The 18,100-nt window shown below is 49.7% G+C and overlaps 1 protein-coding gene across 4 annotated transcripts in view; it reads left to right on the forward strand.

Moving 5' to 3' along the window:
- Positions 1-17,562, forward strand: part of ARHGAP17 (Rho GTPase activating protein 17) — an 87,843-nt gene extending 70,281 nt beyond the window's left edge. For 3 of the 4 annotated variants that reach the window (XM_042971500.1, XM_042971502.1, XM_042971501.1), the window contains 4 exons: positions 774-1,004; positions 3,022-3,191; positions 8,915-9,541; positions 16,694-17,562. In XM_042971500.1, coding sequence (XP_042827434.1) covers positions 774-1,004; positions 3,022-3,191; positions 8,915-9,541; positions 16,694-16,824 — 1,159 coding nt within the window. In that variant the 3' untranslated portion in view covers positions 16,825-17,562. The remainder of the gene's footprint in view (positions 1-773; positions 1,005-3,021; positions 3,192-8,914; positions 9,542-16,693) is intronic. The other variant, XM_042971503.1, reaches the window with a different exon arrangement.
- Positions 17,563-18,100: the final 538 nt, after the last annotated feature.

Here is an 18,100-nt window from a genome sequence, read left to right on the forward strand (position 1 = left end):
ACACACTTGGTCCTGCTGCACGATGACAAACTGTCCACCACGAAATGAGCCTTCATGGACTTTAGGTTACAAAATGCAGTGTTACGGGTCTGACTGGCATATAGTAAACGATTCTTGGTTACCCCCCGGGGTGGATTCTCCCCACCAGCTGACCCAGTAAACATGAGCTCAAGAAGCCATGCGCCTCGATTTTTCAAACTGAAGAGTTTGAAAGTTCACGCATCAAGTAAATCTTAAGCGAAAAGTGAATCTTCCTCCTCCCCACCCTCCAACTGCCATCTGCTTCCCAAAAGCAACTGTTTTTCCCAAGGTTACGGACCCTTTCAGATCTATTCTTTGCACACTCATGTACTAGTGTTTCTACATCTCGGCTCAAGAAGCAGGGTGGCGTCACAACCTTCCCACTCAGCTCCCACCTCATCCCCCAAACACACAGACTCGAGGTGGCCGTTGGGTGGCACGCAGATAGGCAGGCTAACATGATGCCACTCACTCGAGACGAGGCCCGCCCGTTGGCTTGCAGCTGTTCACCCCCAGACTGAGAAAGGACACTGATTGGGACCGGGTCTGTCGGCTCGCTCAGGTTTAAAGTCCGGGTGAGCTGCTTGCCTTGGTAATAGGGATGGCCGCGAACCTGGTCCGCGCCGCTTCACTGCATGCTGGGCAACCGGGGGGCTGTCCACGCGTGTGGGTTTCAACATGCGTGGACCGATGGGCTTCTGTCTCAGTAGTCAGCTTGCATGGTGTGTTGACTGTTTCTTCTTTCTGTGTAGCTTTGGTGTGAAGCTTATGGACTTCCAGGCCCACCGGCGAGGTGGCACTCTAAATAGAAAGCACATAGCCCCAGCTTTCCAGCCGCCACTCCCGCCCACAGATGGCGGCACCTTGGCTCCTGCGGGCCCGGAGCCCCCTCCCCAGAGCTCTAGGGCTGAAAGCAGCACAGGGGGTGGGGCTGTCCCCTCCTCTGCGGGCATACTGGAGCAGGGGCCAAGCCTGGGCGACAGGTAAGGAGGCCGGCTTCTGCTGGGTGCCCGGTGCCCCAGCCTTCTCGCAGGGGCTGGCCTGTGGGCACAGCATCCAGGCCCACAGAATCACTCGGCAGAGAGTGAACCGGATTCGCCTTCACTCTTCTGGTTGGCAAAGGATGGGGAAAAAAAGACTGCAAATTGCTTGCTTCCTTTCCTGTTTTCCAAAAGAAGCAACATTTGTTTGCATTTTTTACCGTACTGCTTCGGTGCTGGAAGCCAATAGGTGGCTAGCAGTATTGTAAACCTCTTCTAGCTGTTGGATGTGCACTCGATGTCCATTGACCACTCGCTTGTTGCTATCTGGTGTGCTAACTGGTTAACACTTGAATGTAGCAAGTTACTTATAGTATCCTTAGCATTCATTCATTCATTCATTCACTCACCCACTCACCCACCCATCCTTCCACCCACCCGTCCACCCACCCGTCCGTCCGTCCATCCATCCATCCATCCATCCATCCATCCATCCAGACTTATTGAATAACTAACTGAGTACCGGACGCTGTACTAGATGCAGTTGGTGACTGAGACCCTCCCAACCCCTAGCGTTCAGTCTCGTAGGCAAATTGATAATGTGAGTACAAGGTAAAAAATATGATAAATTTTCTTAAAAGGCTCTTTTGTTGATTCCTTTAGATTAACCATCTGGAGTGGGGTACAAGTATACAGCAGCTTGAAAAAAGAGGACCTTTGAACTTGAGATTTCTGTTTAATGTGCATGAATTCACTTCTCTACACTGACCCAGGCAGATGACCACCAGAGGCCACTTCAAGTGGTATCTCAGGTGGTTCAGGACCAGAAGCTGCTGTAAAAGATGAGCCCCTCTGCAGAGCACGTGCTCAAATGTTTATCGCGGCCTTCTATAAAGCACTAAATAATCACATATTGAGTAAAACAGATGCACAGAACAAGGATAACCTGTTTCTGCATACATTGTGCGCAGAGACGAAGCTGCCTCGGGAGAGCTCCCTCACTTCCTGTCCTCTGCATGGGGAGAGAGTGCCTTGGGTGTGAAGCCAGCTGCTTACGAGAGCGGAATCTTGTTCGGTCATCACACCTGAACTCTGACTCTCTGCGTCTTCCCGAATTCCTTTTTAGTCCATAATTTGCGCAAGTTCACGTTTTGGTGAAAAATAACTGAGGCTCCGTGTTATCTCGTTAACCGCTGCTCCACACGTCTTTGTTTTGGCTTAAATTTTTTTCTTTGGGAAAAAAGTACTCGCAAACCCTCACATTTTCATGTACCTGTTGGCATTCAACCCACTCAATCAAGGCTTAAATACATTATTTAAGATAATAATCAGAATTCACTGCAGATGGACAAATAGAATGTCAGTCCTCGGTTTGCCTTTGTTTTCTATGCTGTGTAGACATTTTTGTGTGCACTTGGCTAGTGGCATTCACTGGTGACCCTGACAAAATGTAGCTGTCAGGTTTAGTGTAAGAGAGTCTGACCCGGGAACTAGCCCGAGTTCCAATCTCCGTCTCCCCTGCTACTAACCAGCTCCGGACTTTGAGCGATCAAAGGGTTTCTCTTTCCTCAAGTCCAAACTATTGATAATAACCGAGTACTTTGTAATTTACAGCACTAATATTTTGCCACAGCTTTTGCTTTGTTTTATACACTGTATGTGTCAAAATCTCATTAGTTTGAAGTCCAAAAGCCCTTTTGTGTTTCTCAGTATTGCCCAATCTTAAGTACAGGCAAACTAGAAATTTCTTGTTGGTTGCTATGAAATGGTCTCTATCATGATGTTCAAGGGGCAGAAGAGTGGAAAGACAGTCTGATGCAATGAATCTCATGAAATATTTAGTCCTGTGTGGCCCCAAACAAATACTAGCTTTGTAGACCCAGTGTGAACTGTTTCAAATTCCAGATCACCTCCTTGCCTGTGGAGGTGAGAACTCTGGTTGGGATCTGGCATTTTTAGCTTGCTTATTAGCTTTCTAGCTGGGACCATCCGACATCTAACTTGACTTTGCTCCCCTTAGTCCGCCGAAACCCAAGGACTCTGCCCCTGCCCCCGCACCCACCCCGGGGAGAAGCAACAGTCAGATGGCCGCTGGCCCGAACCAGGCCCAGACAGCGGCTGGCTCCCATCAGCTCTCGGTCGGCCCAGGGCACAATTCCGCCGGCCCCAGCCCGCACACTCTGCGCCGAGGTAAGTAGCCACCTTTACTCCTTCCCCTTAGGGACGGATGTGCAGACATCCTTGGGTTAGCGTGGGGATTCACTTGGCAAGGCTTTCCGACAGATCATGGCCATGTCTGTTTATAAAAGGGCAAGCAGAAAAATCCGTCGTTTTAAGAGCAAAGTCAGTGAAGAGAAATGAAATAATGGAGAGCAGAGAAACAGGCACTGCTGAGTATGTTTAAGCCACAAAGTCCAACAAACGAAGGTTGCTTCTCAGAAGCAGTGCTCTCAGTTTTCCAGGAATCTGGCATGCCAAGCCCTCCCTCCGTTTTGAAAGCACCACAGCCTCCGTAGTAGCCAAGCTTTACGGGTCTGCAACCCTCAAGATGGTGGTCAGGGCTTTCTGGGTCCTGACACTGACATGTGATCCAAATCATCCCCACCTATACCCCTGCAAGCCCTCCACCCGGCAGTTAGGGGGACCGTTTGAAAACACAGCAGGTTGTGTCATCTCTCGGTTGAAAGGCTCCAGCGGCTTCTGTGTAAACCTCCCCCGTGGGCCCTGTGTGGTCGGGCCTACCTTTGGGCCCCTCTCTTAACCACTGCTCTCTCTCACCAAGCTGCCAGCAGCGCTGGTCTGCTCTCTGTTCCTCGCCTGCACTGAGCTCATTCCCTCTTTAGACATCCACATTCCATGTCTTCTCTTCCGGAACATTCTGACCCACATCTTCTCGTGGCTCTTTTGAAATTTTATTGGGATAAGAAGACCTACCATGAGGTCTCCACTCTTAAACTTCTAAGAGTACTACAGGCACACTGTGGTACGGCAGACCTCTGGAACTTACTCATCTGGTGTAACTGGAACTCTGTGTCTGTTAGTTAGCAGCCCTCCATTACCCCTTCTGCAGCGCTCTCTCTCCAGCCCTTGGCAGCTGCCATTCCACTCTCCGATTCTGTGGGCTTGACTCTTCTAGATACTTCGTGCAGTCCTGTCTTTCTGTGACCGGCTTATTTCACCCAGGGTAATGTCCTCCAGGTTCATCCATGTTGTTGTGTATGGCAGGATTTCCTTCTTTTTTAAGGCTAAATAATATTCCAGTGCATGTATAGCCCACATTTTTGATCCAGTCATCCATCGATGGACATTTAGGCTGTTTCTACATCTTGACTATTGTGAATAGTGCTGCGGTGAACACAGGAGTGCGAGTATCTTTCTGAGACCCCGACTTCAGTTCTTTTGGCTAAGTACCCAGAGGTGGGTTTGCTGGATCATATGGTAATTCTATTTTTAGTATTTTGAGGAGTCTGCTCACTTTTCCATAATGACGGTACCACTTGTATTCCCACCAACAGTGTATAAGGGTTCGATTTTCTCTACATCTTTGCCAGCACTTCTTTTGTGTTTTTATTTTTTGTTTTTTGTTTTTTGTTTTTTTTTTTTTTAATAATAGCCACTCTGACAGATATGAGGTGCCTCATTATGGTTTGGATTTCTGTTTCCCTGATGATGAATTTTATTCTTTTGCCTGTGGATGTCCACTTTTCCCCACACCGTCTGTTGAAGAGACCGTCCTTTCCCCTCTGTGTGTTTTTGGTGTCCTGTCAAAGACCAACTGTCTGTGCGTGGACTTATCTCTGGGCTCTCTGTTCTGTTCCACACGTGGTTCCTTTTTACCACTCAGGTCACAGCTCAGAAATCACCTCCTCCATGAGCCCTCCGCAATTACCCGCTCTGAACTGATGACCCCTCTCGTCCCTACCACTCACCAAGTCTTCCTCTGTCATAACACTGTCTTTCTTTCCAGGCATTTTTTTTCTTGATCTGAAATTTTTAAATTTGTCTTTTAACTTGTTGCCAGTTTCCCCTAGTACCTCTTAGAAAGCTGGGATCTCACCCGCCCAGGGGGTGGCAGAGGCCTCAGGGACAGCCGGCTTCAGGAGAGTCAGCTACTCTCAGGTGGCCTGGTCAATGCTGGTCATGGGAGGGGCAATTGTGATAAATAATAAAAGGCCTCAGACTCAAAAGTTGAGCTGTAGCTATGCCTAAAGTCACACAGCTGGTTGGATCAAAGGCTGCTAGTTTAACCTTTCCTAACTGAATCCCTACAAATATAAAGTAGAAATTAAAATGCCTTCTTAAGGGGTATATTGTGGGAACGCCCATGAAAGCACCATCTTTATAAAGCGTAACATAAATGTTAGGTGGAATTTTTATAAATTACAGGCAAGGAGGGGCTCCTGGATGGCTCAGTCCATTAAGTGTCCGACTTTGGCTCAGGTCACGATCTCACGGTTCCTGAGTTTGAGCCCCGCATCAGGATCCTTGCTGACAGCTCAGAGGCTGGAGCCTGTTTCAGATCTGCGTCTCCCTCTCTCTTTGTCTGCCTCTCCCTGGCTCGCACTCTCTCTCTCCAAAAAAACTAAATAAGCATTAAAAAAAATTTTTTTAAATAAAAATAAATTACAGGCAGGGAGGCAAAGTCAGGTATATGCTGCCTGGTTACAGACCCACGTGGTCCTTTTTAGGGTGCTCCTCTCCCCTGAGGATCTTCATCTGTACCCCAGCTTATCCTGGAGCGTAATTAGGTCTTCTCTTCCTGGATTCTGGGTGTAATCCTGCTTTTGGGTTGAGGCTCTCCTTATGGCCACATTAGGAGTCTTTCCTGCTTCCGTAAACCACAGACCTCCGGCTTCCTCACAGGATTAGTCTGAACCTTCTGCCCCTGCCTCAGCCTCCCCAAACCTTCATAGGTTTGTCCTATGGAAAGTCTACCTTTCTCCCATCTCCCCGGCACCCAGCTCTCCTGCTTCCTCTTCTGATTCCCTCTACACCCTTTCCTGTCTGGAGTGGTCTTTTTTTTTTTTTTTTTTTTTTTTTTAATTTATTTATTTAAAGTTTATTTATTGTGAGAGAGACAGAACAAGTGGGGTTGGGGCAGAGAGAGAGAGGGAAGAGAGAGAATCCCAAGCAGGCTTCACACTGTCAGTGTGGAGCCCAATGCTGGGCTTGAACCCATGAACTGTGAGATCATGACCTGAGCCGAAATCAAGAGTCTGACACAACCGGCTGAGCCACCCAGGCGCCACAGGAATAGTCTTTTATTTGATGTGAATTCATAATTAATATTGCTCAGAACAAAAAACTAGAACTTTTTCTTTTTTAAATGTTTATTTTTGAGAGAGAGCTAGTGGGGGAGGGGCAGAGAGAGAGGGAAACAGGATCCAAATAGGATCTGACAGGAGAGAGCCCAATGCATGGCTCGAACTCACAAGCCTCACGGCTCATGACCTGAGCTGAAGTTGGACACTTAACCAACCGAGCCACCCAGTCGCCCCAGAACTTTTTTTTTTAAGTTGTTTATGGTAGCCAGAGTACAGCTAATATTCCAAAGGTTCCTTCCTTTGTCTGCTGGTTAGTTGTTTCTTTGGGAAAAGGTCTTCCAAGGTCTGGGGTCAAAAGTTCTAGGCCAGCAGAGCAAAGGAGACTTTATACCCTTTTCATTCCTTAATTCTGGGCCCTGTGAGCAGACAGCCAGGCTGTACAGGGAGAAGGAAAGGGATGAAGAGAGTCCAAGGAGTCCACAGAACATGGTTGTGAGGCTGTTCTGCCAGTTGCTAGCTGTGTGAGCTTTTGCAAATACTTGACCTCTCTGAGCCTCAGTTTTCTCCACCATGAAATGGGTGTAACAATGTCCATCTTGCAATGTGAGCTTATGAGACTCAACCGAGACAGTTTATGTAAGGGGCCGGCCTTGGTGCTGGTGATGTGTTTGGCAAATGAAACATTTCCTTAATTTCCCTATCCCTTTTTGGGAAGATGAGTAGAATCTTGGTACAATTTGAAAAATACTGGGGAGCGTGGATGGCTCAGTTGGTTAAGTATCTGACTCTTGATTTCAGCTCAAGTCATGATCTCACAGTTCATGGGTTCAAGCCCCGAGTCGGGCTCTGTGCTGATGGTTCAGAGCCTGCTTGGGATTCTCTCTCTCTGTCTCTGTCTCTCTCTCTCTCTGCCCCTCCCCCACTTGCACTTGTGCACGTGCTCTCTCTCAAAATAAATAAATAAACTTTAGAAAAAAGAAAAATACTAAAGCCTCTCCACCCACCTCTCCCAGCCCAAAGCCCGGTCTCCAGACCCACTGTTGGTAGCAAATTCTACTCCCATGGCCCCTTAGTGACGCTGATCTCAGCTGATACTGGGAAGGTAGTGAAGTGCTTCAACTCTCCGTAGATATACCTAAGGCAGTTCCTCCAGATTTATTTATATTTATATCCAGAATATGTCTGTTCATTCAAGTGATTCTGGAACTGGTAGAATTTCTGTCATTAAAAAAAAATCAAGCCGTCTTGAAGAAACTGGCTTAGGGCAAGGGGCCATGGTATGTTGTGTAGGCAGATCAGTCATGCTTGGCTGTTGCCCCCTCAGCTGTTCTTGCTTCTCCCCTTTTCTTACTGGGCCATCAGGCAACCAGGGAAGGGTACTGACATGAGGGCAGCTCGGTGAGCTAAGAGCAGCGACTCTGTGTAGGGGGGCGGCCCCTTGACTGAGTTCTTTTCTTACTGGACTTTAAACTTTTTTTTTTTAACACTTACTTATTTTTGAGAGAGAGACAGTGGTGGGGAGGGGAGAGAGAGGGAGACTCAGAATCCCAAGCAGGCTCCACACGGTCAGCACAGAGCCCAACACAGGGCTCGAACCCATGAACTATGAGATCATGTCCTGAGCCGAAGTCAGAAGCTCAACTGACTCTGCCACCAGGGGCCCCTATTCTTTTTTTTTAATTTTTTTTTAATGTTTATTTATTTTTGGGACAGAGAGAGACAGAGCATGAACTGGGGAGGGGCAGAGAGAGAGGGAGACACAGAATCGGAAGCAGGCTCCAGGCTCTGAGCCATCAGCCCAGAGCCCGACGCGGGGCTCGAACTCACGGACCGTGAGATCGTGACCTGAGCTGAAGTCGGGTGCTCAACCGACTGAGCCACCCAGGCGCCCCAGGGGCCCCTATTCTTACTGAACTTTTAAAACAACAGGTCACGGGGGGCCTAGCTGGCTCAGAGGAGCATGCGACTCTTGGTTGTGAGTTCAAGCCCCACATCGGGTGTAGAGATTACTAAAAAATCTTAAAAAATGCAAAATAAAACAACAGGTCTTTAAGGGTCTGTGTGTGTGTGTGTGAGGTGCTTTTTTTTTTTTTTTTTAATAGAAACTTATTGTTTGGGAACAGTTTTGGATCTGCAGGGAAGCTGGAGACAGTACTGGTTGCTCCCTTGTACCCGCACCCGCTTTCCCCCGCTGCTGACCTCTTAGGTCCCCGGGGTGCCCTCTCACAGCCGGGCAAGCAGCACCTGCAGCGTCACTGCTAAACAACTAGCCGCTCCCCTGGCGTTCACTCCCCGCCGCGGGGCCACGGCGCCCAGGAGACCGCGTCACACTGCGTCATCTCGTCTCCCGAGTCTCCCCTGGGCCGAGACGGTTTCTGACCTCCCGTGCGTTTCCCTGGCCTTGACCGCGTGGGGGAGTGCGGGTCAGGCATTTTGAAGGACGTCCTCCATCTGTGCGGGCAGCTGGTTTTCTCTTGGTTGGACGGGGCCGGGGGCTTTGGGGGAGGACGACCGCCGAGGCGAAGTGTCCCCCCGACGGCGTCCTTCCGCGGGGGCGCACGGTACCCACGCGGGTTCGCCCGCGGAAGGTGGCGTTGGCTCTCGCCGCCGTGCCCTTCTCACTGAAAGGCGTTCTCCTCCTTTGTGCAGCTGTTAAAAAACCTGCTCCTGCACCCCCGAAACCAGGAAACCCGCCTCCCGGCCACCCCGGGGGCCAGAGTTCTCCGGGAACGTCTCAGCATCCGCCCAGTCTGTCGCCAAAGCCAGCCGCCCGAAGCCCTTCTCCTCCCACTCAGCAGGCGGGCCAGGCCCCGGGCCAGCCGTGCGCCGCCCCGCAGCCCTCGGCGCCCCGGAGGTACTCCAGCAGCCTGCCTCCCATACAAGCCCCCAGCCACCCGCCGCCGCAGCCCCCCACGCAGGCCGCGCCGCCCCCGGGGCACACCAAACCCGGTGGCGGCCAGGGCCCGCCCGCCCCCACGGCACCGACCGGCGAGCAGGGACTGGAGCAGCCACCTCACACCCCTCCCCAGACTCCGACGCCCCCCAGTACTCCGCCTTTAGGAAAACAGAACCCCGGCCCGCCCGCTTCGCAGACCGCGGCGGGGACTAACCCTGAGACTGCGCAGCCACACGCCGGAACCTTACCGAGACCGCGACCAGTACCAAAGCCCAGGAACCGGCCCAGCATGCCTCCGCCCCCACACCCCCCTGGCGCCCACTCCGCAGGGGACGGCACCCTCAGCAACGCAGCTCCCACTGCCTCCAAAATAGTAACGGGTAAGTGAGAAACTGCTCCCCGCCCGCGCTCCGTCGTCTCTGTCCCCTCCCTTTTAGGCCTGGGTTTACAGCAGGGGGCAGCCAGCCTTACCCGCTGGCCACATCTGGCCCATAGCCAGCCCGTTTTTGTAAATGAAGTTTTACTGGGACACAGCGGGTCTCATTTGTCTACATATCATCTTGGGCCGCTTTTGTGCTAACATAGCAGAGTTGTATAGTCAGAGATTATTAGGCTCGCAGAACCTAAAAATATTTAGTGCCTGGCCCTTGAAGTTAGCTGGCCACTGACTTATAGTTTCATTATGTGTCTAAGACCTCCTACATTGACATTTTTCTAAGTGTAATGACCTAATCCATGTGGAAGGTACTGGACCACACGAGCATGAAATTCATTTCTTCCTCATTAGGATACTTATTTTCCTTCTAAAGGTAAAAATGTTAATAGTGAAGCATTTCAGGTATAACTTTAAAAAACAGGGTCTGTGCCACTTCGGATGCCCCAGGAAGGGAGATCTTGGGGGGGCGATCACATCAGAGTGCCTCCGGGGCAGGGGGAGGGAAGGATTGACATTTTCCCATAATCCCCATGGAAACCTGTTTCCGGTGGTGGTGATGATGGTACAGATTTCAGCAGGCCACCTGACGGGGTGTTTTTAATAGGCAGTCGAAAACACGAGCATTTATTTAATTGTGATTTCTTTCCAAAATTCCACCCTAAGTGTTCTAATACACTATTTGATTTAACGGTGGGGTAGATGGGGGTTTTTTAAATGTGTTTTTTTAAAATGGCAGTTAGGAGCTTTGAATCACAACAGTTTAATTTTCCATTTTCTACGTGGGGCTAGTTTTAGAGACGAGGTGGAATATACCTCTGGGCTGTCCAGCTCTACTGCGTGACTTCTCTGCTGAAAATGAGCCAATGGTGTACCCCAAACTGGGGGTACTCCAGATGATGAGGGTTAACCCACTAGCCTTCTGATAACCTTTTTTCTCCCCCAGGAACATACTGCATAACTTGCACGTATTGTAAATGGTTAATAACGTATGATGACACTCCAGCTTTTATTTTTAAAAAACAAAGCCACATTGGTGTGTTTGTTTGTTTGTTTCCCAATAGATGCCCTTCCTAGTGCCCTCACAGGTGGGGAAGGTTCCCAGGACTAAGGTCTGTAACCCCCCCAGCAGCTCGCACCAAGCTCCATACGCTCCTGCTTAGCCGTGTTTTGCAAATGTGCTTTTGACCACGTGCTCAGGAGCAGCTACCGGACCCCCCTGCCGTCCATTCTGTAGCATGTGGACGTTACTTTTGTTCTTACCAAAAGCATTTTGAGCTGCAGTGCTCCAAATTCGAGGTAGCTGTCAGTAGATTGAGAACCCGATTTCAAGCCGCTCACCTAAGATGCTAGGATGCCTTCTTTCTTGTTGGTAAGCCTTTTGTAAGTGTCCTGCTCTTCTCGGTGACTTCCCTGTCGTTGGTTGGCTCATCACATCCAACCGAAGAGGACTCGGGTGCAGTCAGCACAGAACATTGTGTTCCTTGTGTCTTGAGCTTCAATTTGTAATTGTATATCTTAAGTGCAAGTTAACTGCATGGAGCTTCTTAATTTGATGTTTGAAATTCTCAGGACCAAACCAAACGAACAAACCGATCTTCTTCCAAAGATCCCACACTAAATTCCTTTGCGTTCTAGCACGCCTACATTTTGCTTTCTTAAACCATACGAGCTTTTCAAAAGGCACCGTTAGCCTCATCTGAGCCGGGTCCACATTTGGACGCCTTAGGGCTCTCGTCGTGCGTACCATTGCTCTAATCGGCTGATCTGAGCCTTAAACCCTTGGTGAGCTACTTCGCCAGCGTTCGCAGCCTTGGTCTGAGTAAGACTTTCTGTAGAAGCCAGAAAAGGAAATGAGTGAGGCCTTAAAGGCGTGGAGGAAGGCACGGGTATGATTCCACATCCTGACTCCTTATAACCCAGCAGTCTGGGGTTGCCCCACTGGGTATGGAAGTCGTGCACCAGAGTGACACGACTAAACCCTAATTAAGGCTGAGCCTTTTAACCCTTCATGACACCAGCATTTCACCCGCAGATCTTTCCTTTTACGTAGATAGGAAAACTACGAACCGGAATCACGTCTGTTCTTTAAAACCGTTCCCACCTCACATGTGTTTATTCCAGAAAACTATCTTATTGATCCGGTACAACACTGTAATGCTCTGTACTTTATCAGATCAGGGAAATTTTATATGAAAGTACTTTGCCTTAAGATATTACCTAAGTATTTAAAAATCTATGTTATGAATTCTCCTAAACTCAAGAACACCCAGGCCACCACAATTATTTTTGTATTGCGGAAGTAACTTTTAATTGCCTAAAATCGCCTGGACTGCCATTGGGAGCACACAGAAAGCCCCGTTTAGGATTCATGCATCCACTAGTATTGAGCAAGCTGCTATGATGAACCATTCTTGGGTATTTCAAGAAGAAAAACAATGTAACTTCCTTGGAAGGCCATCCTTTATTATGACATTATGTTTTCATGTGGAAACCCGTAGACAGTTTCCTAAAAACAGGTTATTTGCTTAGAGCATTTAATCCTAAAAAGTTGAATTACAGCCTGGGGATTAGGATAAACCCTTGGGGGAGATCGATGCCGCCAAGCAGATTTGACCGCCACCGTCTAGCGGCTCAGCACCAGCACAGGAGAACGGAGGGATTCTGATGTCCTCCGAAGCTCCTCTTTATTGTTACTGTAGAAAGCGCGCAAGCCTTTCAGCTTTGAAAGTTAAAGCGTTTGCATCTTGCTGTTTTTAAAGGAACAGATTTTAGCCAAGAGTGTTCTAATTGAAACATTTTATTAAATAATTTAGATGTATGACCTGCCATATTCAGTAAGAACTCAAATTGGAATATTTAATGGTAAGGAAAAGGCACCTGATTGGCCAAAGCTTTTGTGCTCCTTGATGATCGTTACTCATGCGCTAACGCCTGTTACTAACCGGGCACCCTAACCCTGCCTGCTTGCATCCCTACTAACAGTGCATGTACTAAACAATGCTGGCTTCGTTCATGCTTGCTCTCGATCACTCTGAGTACTAAGTGTGTTCACAGACGTGTGTGACAGGTGGTCACAGGGCCGGCCTTGTGCCTTCTCTAATTTCTGTCCTTTTCTGTACCAGGCAGGCTTGAGGTGTAGTAGGAGGACTTTGTGGACTTGGGCCCGAATTCGAATTTCAGCTCTCTGTGTAACGTCAGGCAAAGGCACGGCCTGGCTGATCAGTTAGAGGGTGACATTTGTGAGAATTTTTGTTGAAGGGATTGAATCAGATAAAATAAGACGTCTTACAGTTCTCAGCATACACTGGGTCCTAAGTGAATGCTAGCGATCTAGCATGATCATGTTTATCTTGGAAAAAACAGATAATCAGAGTTATGTCCTACACTCATAGGTCAGCGCTTTAAGAATGCATATGCCCAGGGGCACCTGGGTGGCTCCGTAGGTGAAGCGTCCAACTTAGGCTCAGGTCGTGAGCTTGCAGTTTGTGAGTTCGAGCCCCACATCAGGCTTGCTGCGGTCAGAGCAGAGGCCGCTTCAGATCCTCCGTCCCCGTCTCTCTCTGCCCTCCCCGACTTGTGCTCTCTCAAAAAAATAAGTAAATAAAAATAAAGATAAAAAAACCCAGCCACAGGAGGGCACCCATATTTAGATTCTAATGCACCATTTGATTTTCCCAATAGCAGTTCTTTTGTGGGTTAAAAAGTGCTCAGGAGTAGAAGATATTTCTTACTATTTCATGATATTTCGGGAGCCTGAGAATACGTATCCCCAGGGCTGCCGTCCGCTGTGCGATGGTACGTCCTCTTGCTCTCGGGGCCGCCACTCAAAACTCAGCACTTTGCTGGTTCTCACAGTGTTGTTGTTTTTTTTTTTTTTTTTTTAACTAACCTCTTTTTACATCCTGAAAGTAACACATTTTTAAAAATTAACCATAGGTATTAAAGAAAATTTGGAAGCTAGAAATGATAAGCCACGCTGCTACAATTGAAGTAGTTCACTACTCATATTCTGAGTTTTTCTCTATTTTTTCTTTCCTAAAAGTCCAGGGTGTGTATGATCATGGCTTTTGATCCTGCATTTTTCATTTTACCTTACATCATATGCCCCTTCCCATGTTATGATGTTTTTACAACCCATCTTCTCAATGACTGCATAATATGAAGCGGGTTTATTTTTGCTCATAGTTGGACATTTTTAAGTGGCTCCTGCTTCTCTTTGCAGGTTATTTTTAACAAATAGATACCAGAATCGTGTCAAGGTGAATATCCTAGTGAGACTTGAGCAGAATCTCTCCTTTGTAAAAATAATAAAAAGTTGACGCAGAGTCTCTGACAGACCGGAAAGTCTCCGACAGCCCTAGCGAGCCGCTGCGGGGCAGAAGGGAGTCATTCTCTCAGACAGATGGGTCAGGAGGCGGGGTAGGTCACCCCACAGTTGTGTCTGCAAAGTGTAATTCCAAGGCTGTGTTTGGAGTGGCCGGGAGAATACCCTTGGACTGTCTGGAGGGTCAACTGACAACCTAAAGCACGTGTTCACAATTGTTGACGTGATAAACCTTTAGGACCGTATCCTCAATCACAGGGTGCCCGTTCTGGCCCCCCGGGAGCCCACATCCTTGATACAGATACTCAAAACAGGAAGGAACTCACTTAGATTTGTCCAAACCCCACATCAGGGGTGATGTTCTGCCTGAGTGGAAGGAGCATCCTGGGCTTCTCTTTTTGTTTTTTGCTTTTTAATAAGACATCAGTCCTGTGAACTTAGCTCTGAGCTGTATGCTCAAAGACCAGCCCTTCTTAGAACGTATCTAATGAAAAATGATGCCTTATGTAAATTCGCAGCCAGAAAGTTTCAGAGGCATTTTTTTTTTTTTTAAAAACAGAAAAGAGTTCCTGCGGGAATCTTTCTAAAATAACCCTTTCCTCATTTTTACTACAGTGAACCAGAGTGTTTAAGACTCACGCATTATCTCCTCAGATACCGTCTTCTCTGTCAGGACCCTCACCCGAGGACACGCAGACTCCTGTCGGGAGGAGGGAAGCGCTGTGTCAGTTAGACCCCACAGTCCAACTGGTGTGGCTCCGATCCTCTGAGGGGTTGAGTCTCTCCGAGTCCCCGTTTCTTACCTCCACGGTGGCATTGCTGCTGCCGTGGAGTTACCTCGTGTGGAGGTGTCAGCGAGTGCCATGATGACGTGTGTGCAACGCTTAGCACCGTATCTGGGAAACGGCACCCTCTCCATGGTGGCAGCCGTTGTGACAAAGAGGAGTCTCCTTCTGGAAGCTGGCTCTGCCCCCGTGCCTCTTTGTTGCATGTAAACGTTACCTGTTGCGTGTGAACGGATCTGCTGTCTTCTTTTTAAAAAATGGTTCATGTAAGAGAGAGAAGGGGGGCTGAGAAAGGGGGTACCAACCCGCCAACCTCAGGCAAACCAGGCGCAGCAGGCAGGAGGCAGAGGGAACTTCCCTTAGGCTCCCCCACACGTTTTTTCCCTGGGTGTGGAGGTCGTGCGTGCTCATCAAAAATAGAGGAATTCTGGGAAGTACAAATCCAGGAATTCTTTATATGTGATGTAAAAAAAGAAAAAGAAAGGTAGTAAGTTTGTCCTCTGAGAAGGATCTGCGGCCCATCGGTGTTGGTTTGCACATGCACCCACCTGTTAACAAGTAGGAACCTACCCAGTGCGTACGGTGCCCGTGCATCACGCACCCCCACCGGGCGTGGCGGTTCGGCAGTCTCTGGTAGACTCTTTGAGCTAAAAAGAGACGCTGACTGGTTGCACCATCTGTCTTGTCGGGTTAGGACAATGGTAAGGGGATTGAATTTGCAATGCATTTCTGGTACGAGTCTTGTCTCTGAGACACGACTGCTCTGCCTGAGGCAGTAGGAGGGGAGGATTGGGAAGATGGCCGGGCTGGATGACTCTTCACCATCCATCCCTGCAGCTGGCCAGCCGTAAAACTGATGGAGCGTCAGCCATCATCCAGTCACTGTTCTAAGCATCAGGGAGGCACTGAACAAGACAAGTACAGGAAAAGCATCTCTTAAGCATAACGGGAAAACTCCCCAGCACACCCACCCCAGCCCGGCAGCGTGAAACCACAGCAGATCCGAACATCTCCCTTCTCTCCTGCAGCAGCCCTGACACCTCTCAGCAGGCTCTCACAATTCTCTAGAACACACACCTACTAGAGAGACAAAGGATTCTGTCTTGACGAGGGGCTGTCTCCCCCAGTCAACTGCCGGCTTCATTAAAGCCGTGTCTGGCTTGTCCACTGTTGTGCCCTCACGGGTGGGTGCTCAGTGAGCACTTGTTCCTGAGTGAGTGCATCTGAGACTCCCCGGCCTCATTAGGAGGAGGGCTGTGGTAGGTGACGATGTCTTTTGTGAGTTTAGGAGTGAGGGACCGACGGCTCGAGGATTGTGCGTTGCCCTCTTGCTAACGGAATTCTAGCCAACATAATAAGACAAGAAAAAGGAACTGGAGTATAAGTTAGGAAGACAAGAGAAAATACTTGTGGGATGTTGGCGATCCACCTCAGTGATTGGCAAGCAGCGGTTGTTGCCAGGGGACATTTGGAAGTGTCTGGAGACATCTTTGTCACCCTGGGGGAAAGGGGGCCGTTTGCCACGGCATCTAGGGCATCAAGGGCAGGGCTGCTGCCGTGCACCCTGCAGACAGCCCCACAAGCCAGAACGATCCAGCCCCGAATGTCACTGGTGGGAGGCTGGCATAGCATTGCTAAGAGGAATAACCCCTCGGCCCCGGAGGAGGGGGCTGTCTCCAGTGAAGCACACCTGTCCCCACGGCCCAGATGTCATGAGGGGAGTTCCGTTAGTGCGTCAGAGGGCTTGGCGAGAATGAGGTTTCCTCTCCTCGGTCAGAGCGAGCACGCGCTGCAAGGCTGCATCCGAGAGCTGCCCTGGGGTCTTGGAGGCTTGACCCCCGCTCCCAAGGGCTCATGGCGGCTCTAGCACGAGAAGGCGTGTGTGCATGGGCTGACTCGGACTTTCCGGCTCCCCTTCCTCTCGGAGCGCCCCCGGGCCGCTTCGGCATTACCACGCGCTGATCCCGTGTCTCCTGTTTTTGTCCAGACACCAGTTCTAGAGTTTCAGAACCGCTTCGCAGCACCTTTCCTGACACGCATTCAGACTCCGCAAGCAGAGACGTGCCCGGGCGCATTCTGTTGGACATAGACAACGACACGGAAAGCACCGCCCTGTGAAGAAAGCCTCCCCCAGCCCGGCCCCCTCCACCCTGGCGCGTGGAGCAGGGGCAGGTGCGCAGTTACCCTTGCAGACCCAACAGCGAAGAGCTTCCAGTGAAGGGAAACGAAGGCCTGACGTGCAGGGCCTCGCCTCCCGCAGCCCGAGGACAAGGTGGGGGCTGACACTTGAAGCCGAATGACCTGTGTCTTGAGGACGCTGGCTTTCTTTACCTGGGAAGGAAATCATGCCCAGAAACATTTCTAAAAGAAGGAAAAACGGAAAAAGACAGAAGAAAACGAAGTAGCTAGAATGGAAGGAGTATGCTCGCCGAGACGTGGGGAGGAAGCTTTGTCGCTGCGCGGTTAGTGCAGGCCGTTCGGAATGAAGAAGCACCGCTTAACTATTTAATAAAATGCGTTCATTATGCAGATCACCCACTTCCTGCTCCTTGGACTTTGATTCTCACACCTTAAGAGGGAGGTGCCTCTCCTTCAGAATCGCTGCAGAATCATTTTGTATGAAGTATGGTCTGTGCCTCCCCGAGCCCCCGAAAACCACGCGCATCGATGGTGACTGCTGGATCCGTCACCTCAGCAAACTGGATGTGACCTGTGCCTTGCCGGATTGCAGAATGTAGAAAGAAATGTACTGTTCTTTTTTTTTTTTTTTTAAACAATGTAATTGCTACTTGATAAGGACCGAACAATATTCTAGTTTCATGTTTAATTTGAATTAAATGTATTCTGTGGTTTATATGAAAACTTTATCATTCTTGGAAGCAAGACCGTGGACTGTGTGTATGCGTGCGTGTGCGTGCTGTCTCTCACCCAAATAGAATTCGGATGAGACGTCGGGGGGTCTGACTGTGACCATAGAAGCCTGAAGGAATGGAGAGCAAAGTCGCGGCGGTGACGCCAGCCCCCAGGTGCCCCAGAGACCTCCCGGACTGGCTGTCCCCCAGTGAGTGTTCCATGGTCGGGCTCTTCCTGTGCACTTACCGGTCCTGACTCCCTTCCCTGTCCAGCCAGAGACACAGAACAGTCGGCCCCGCAGACCCAGTGCGGGAGTCCCGAAGCCGCCCTTTTCCGGTGGCGGGAAGGCACTGCCCACCCAGGGTTGAAAAGACTCGGGAGGAGCAGGTGGGGAAATGGAGCAGAGCGGGGCCCACAGGCTGGATGCCTGTTCTGATGACAGCCGCTCCCGGTGGCCCAGACGTGGCGGGCTCCTCGGGGGACCAGGCAGGGACACACGCTGCCAGCGTCGGCTGCCTTGAACCATTCCGTTGGTGGAGTT

Source organism: Panthera tigris, chromosome E3, assembly GCF_018350195.1.
Source record: "Panthera tigris isolate Pti1 chromosome E3, P.tigris_Pti1_mat1.1, whole genome shotgun sequence".
NCBI lineage: Eukaryota > Metazoa > Chordata > Mammalia > Carnivora > Felidae > Panthera > Panthera tigris.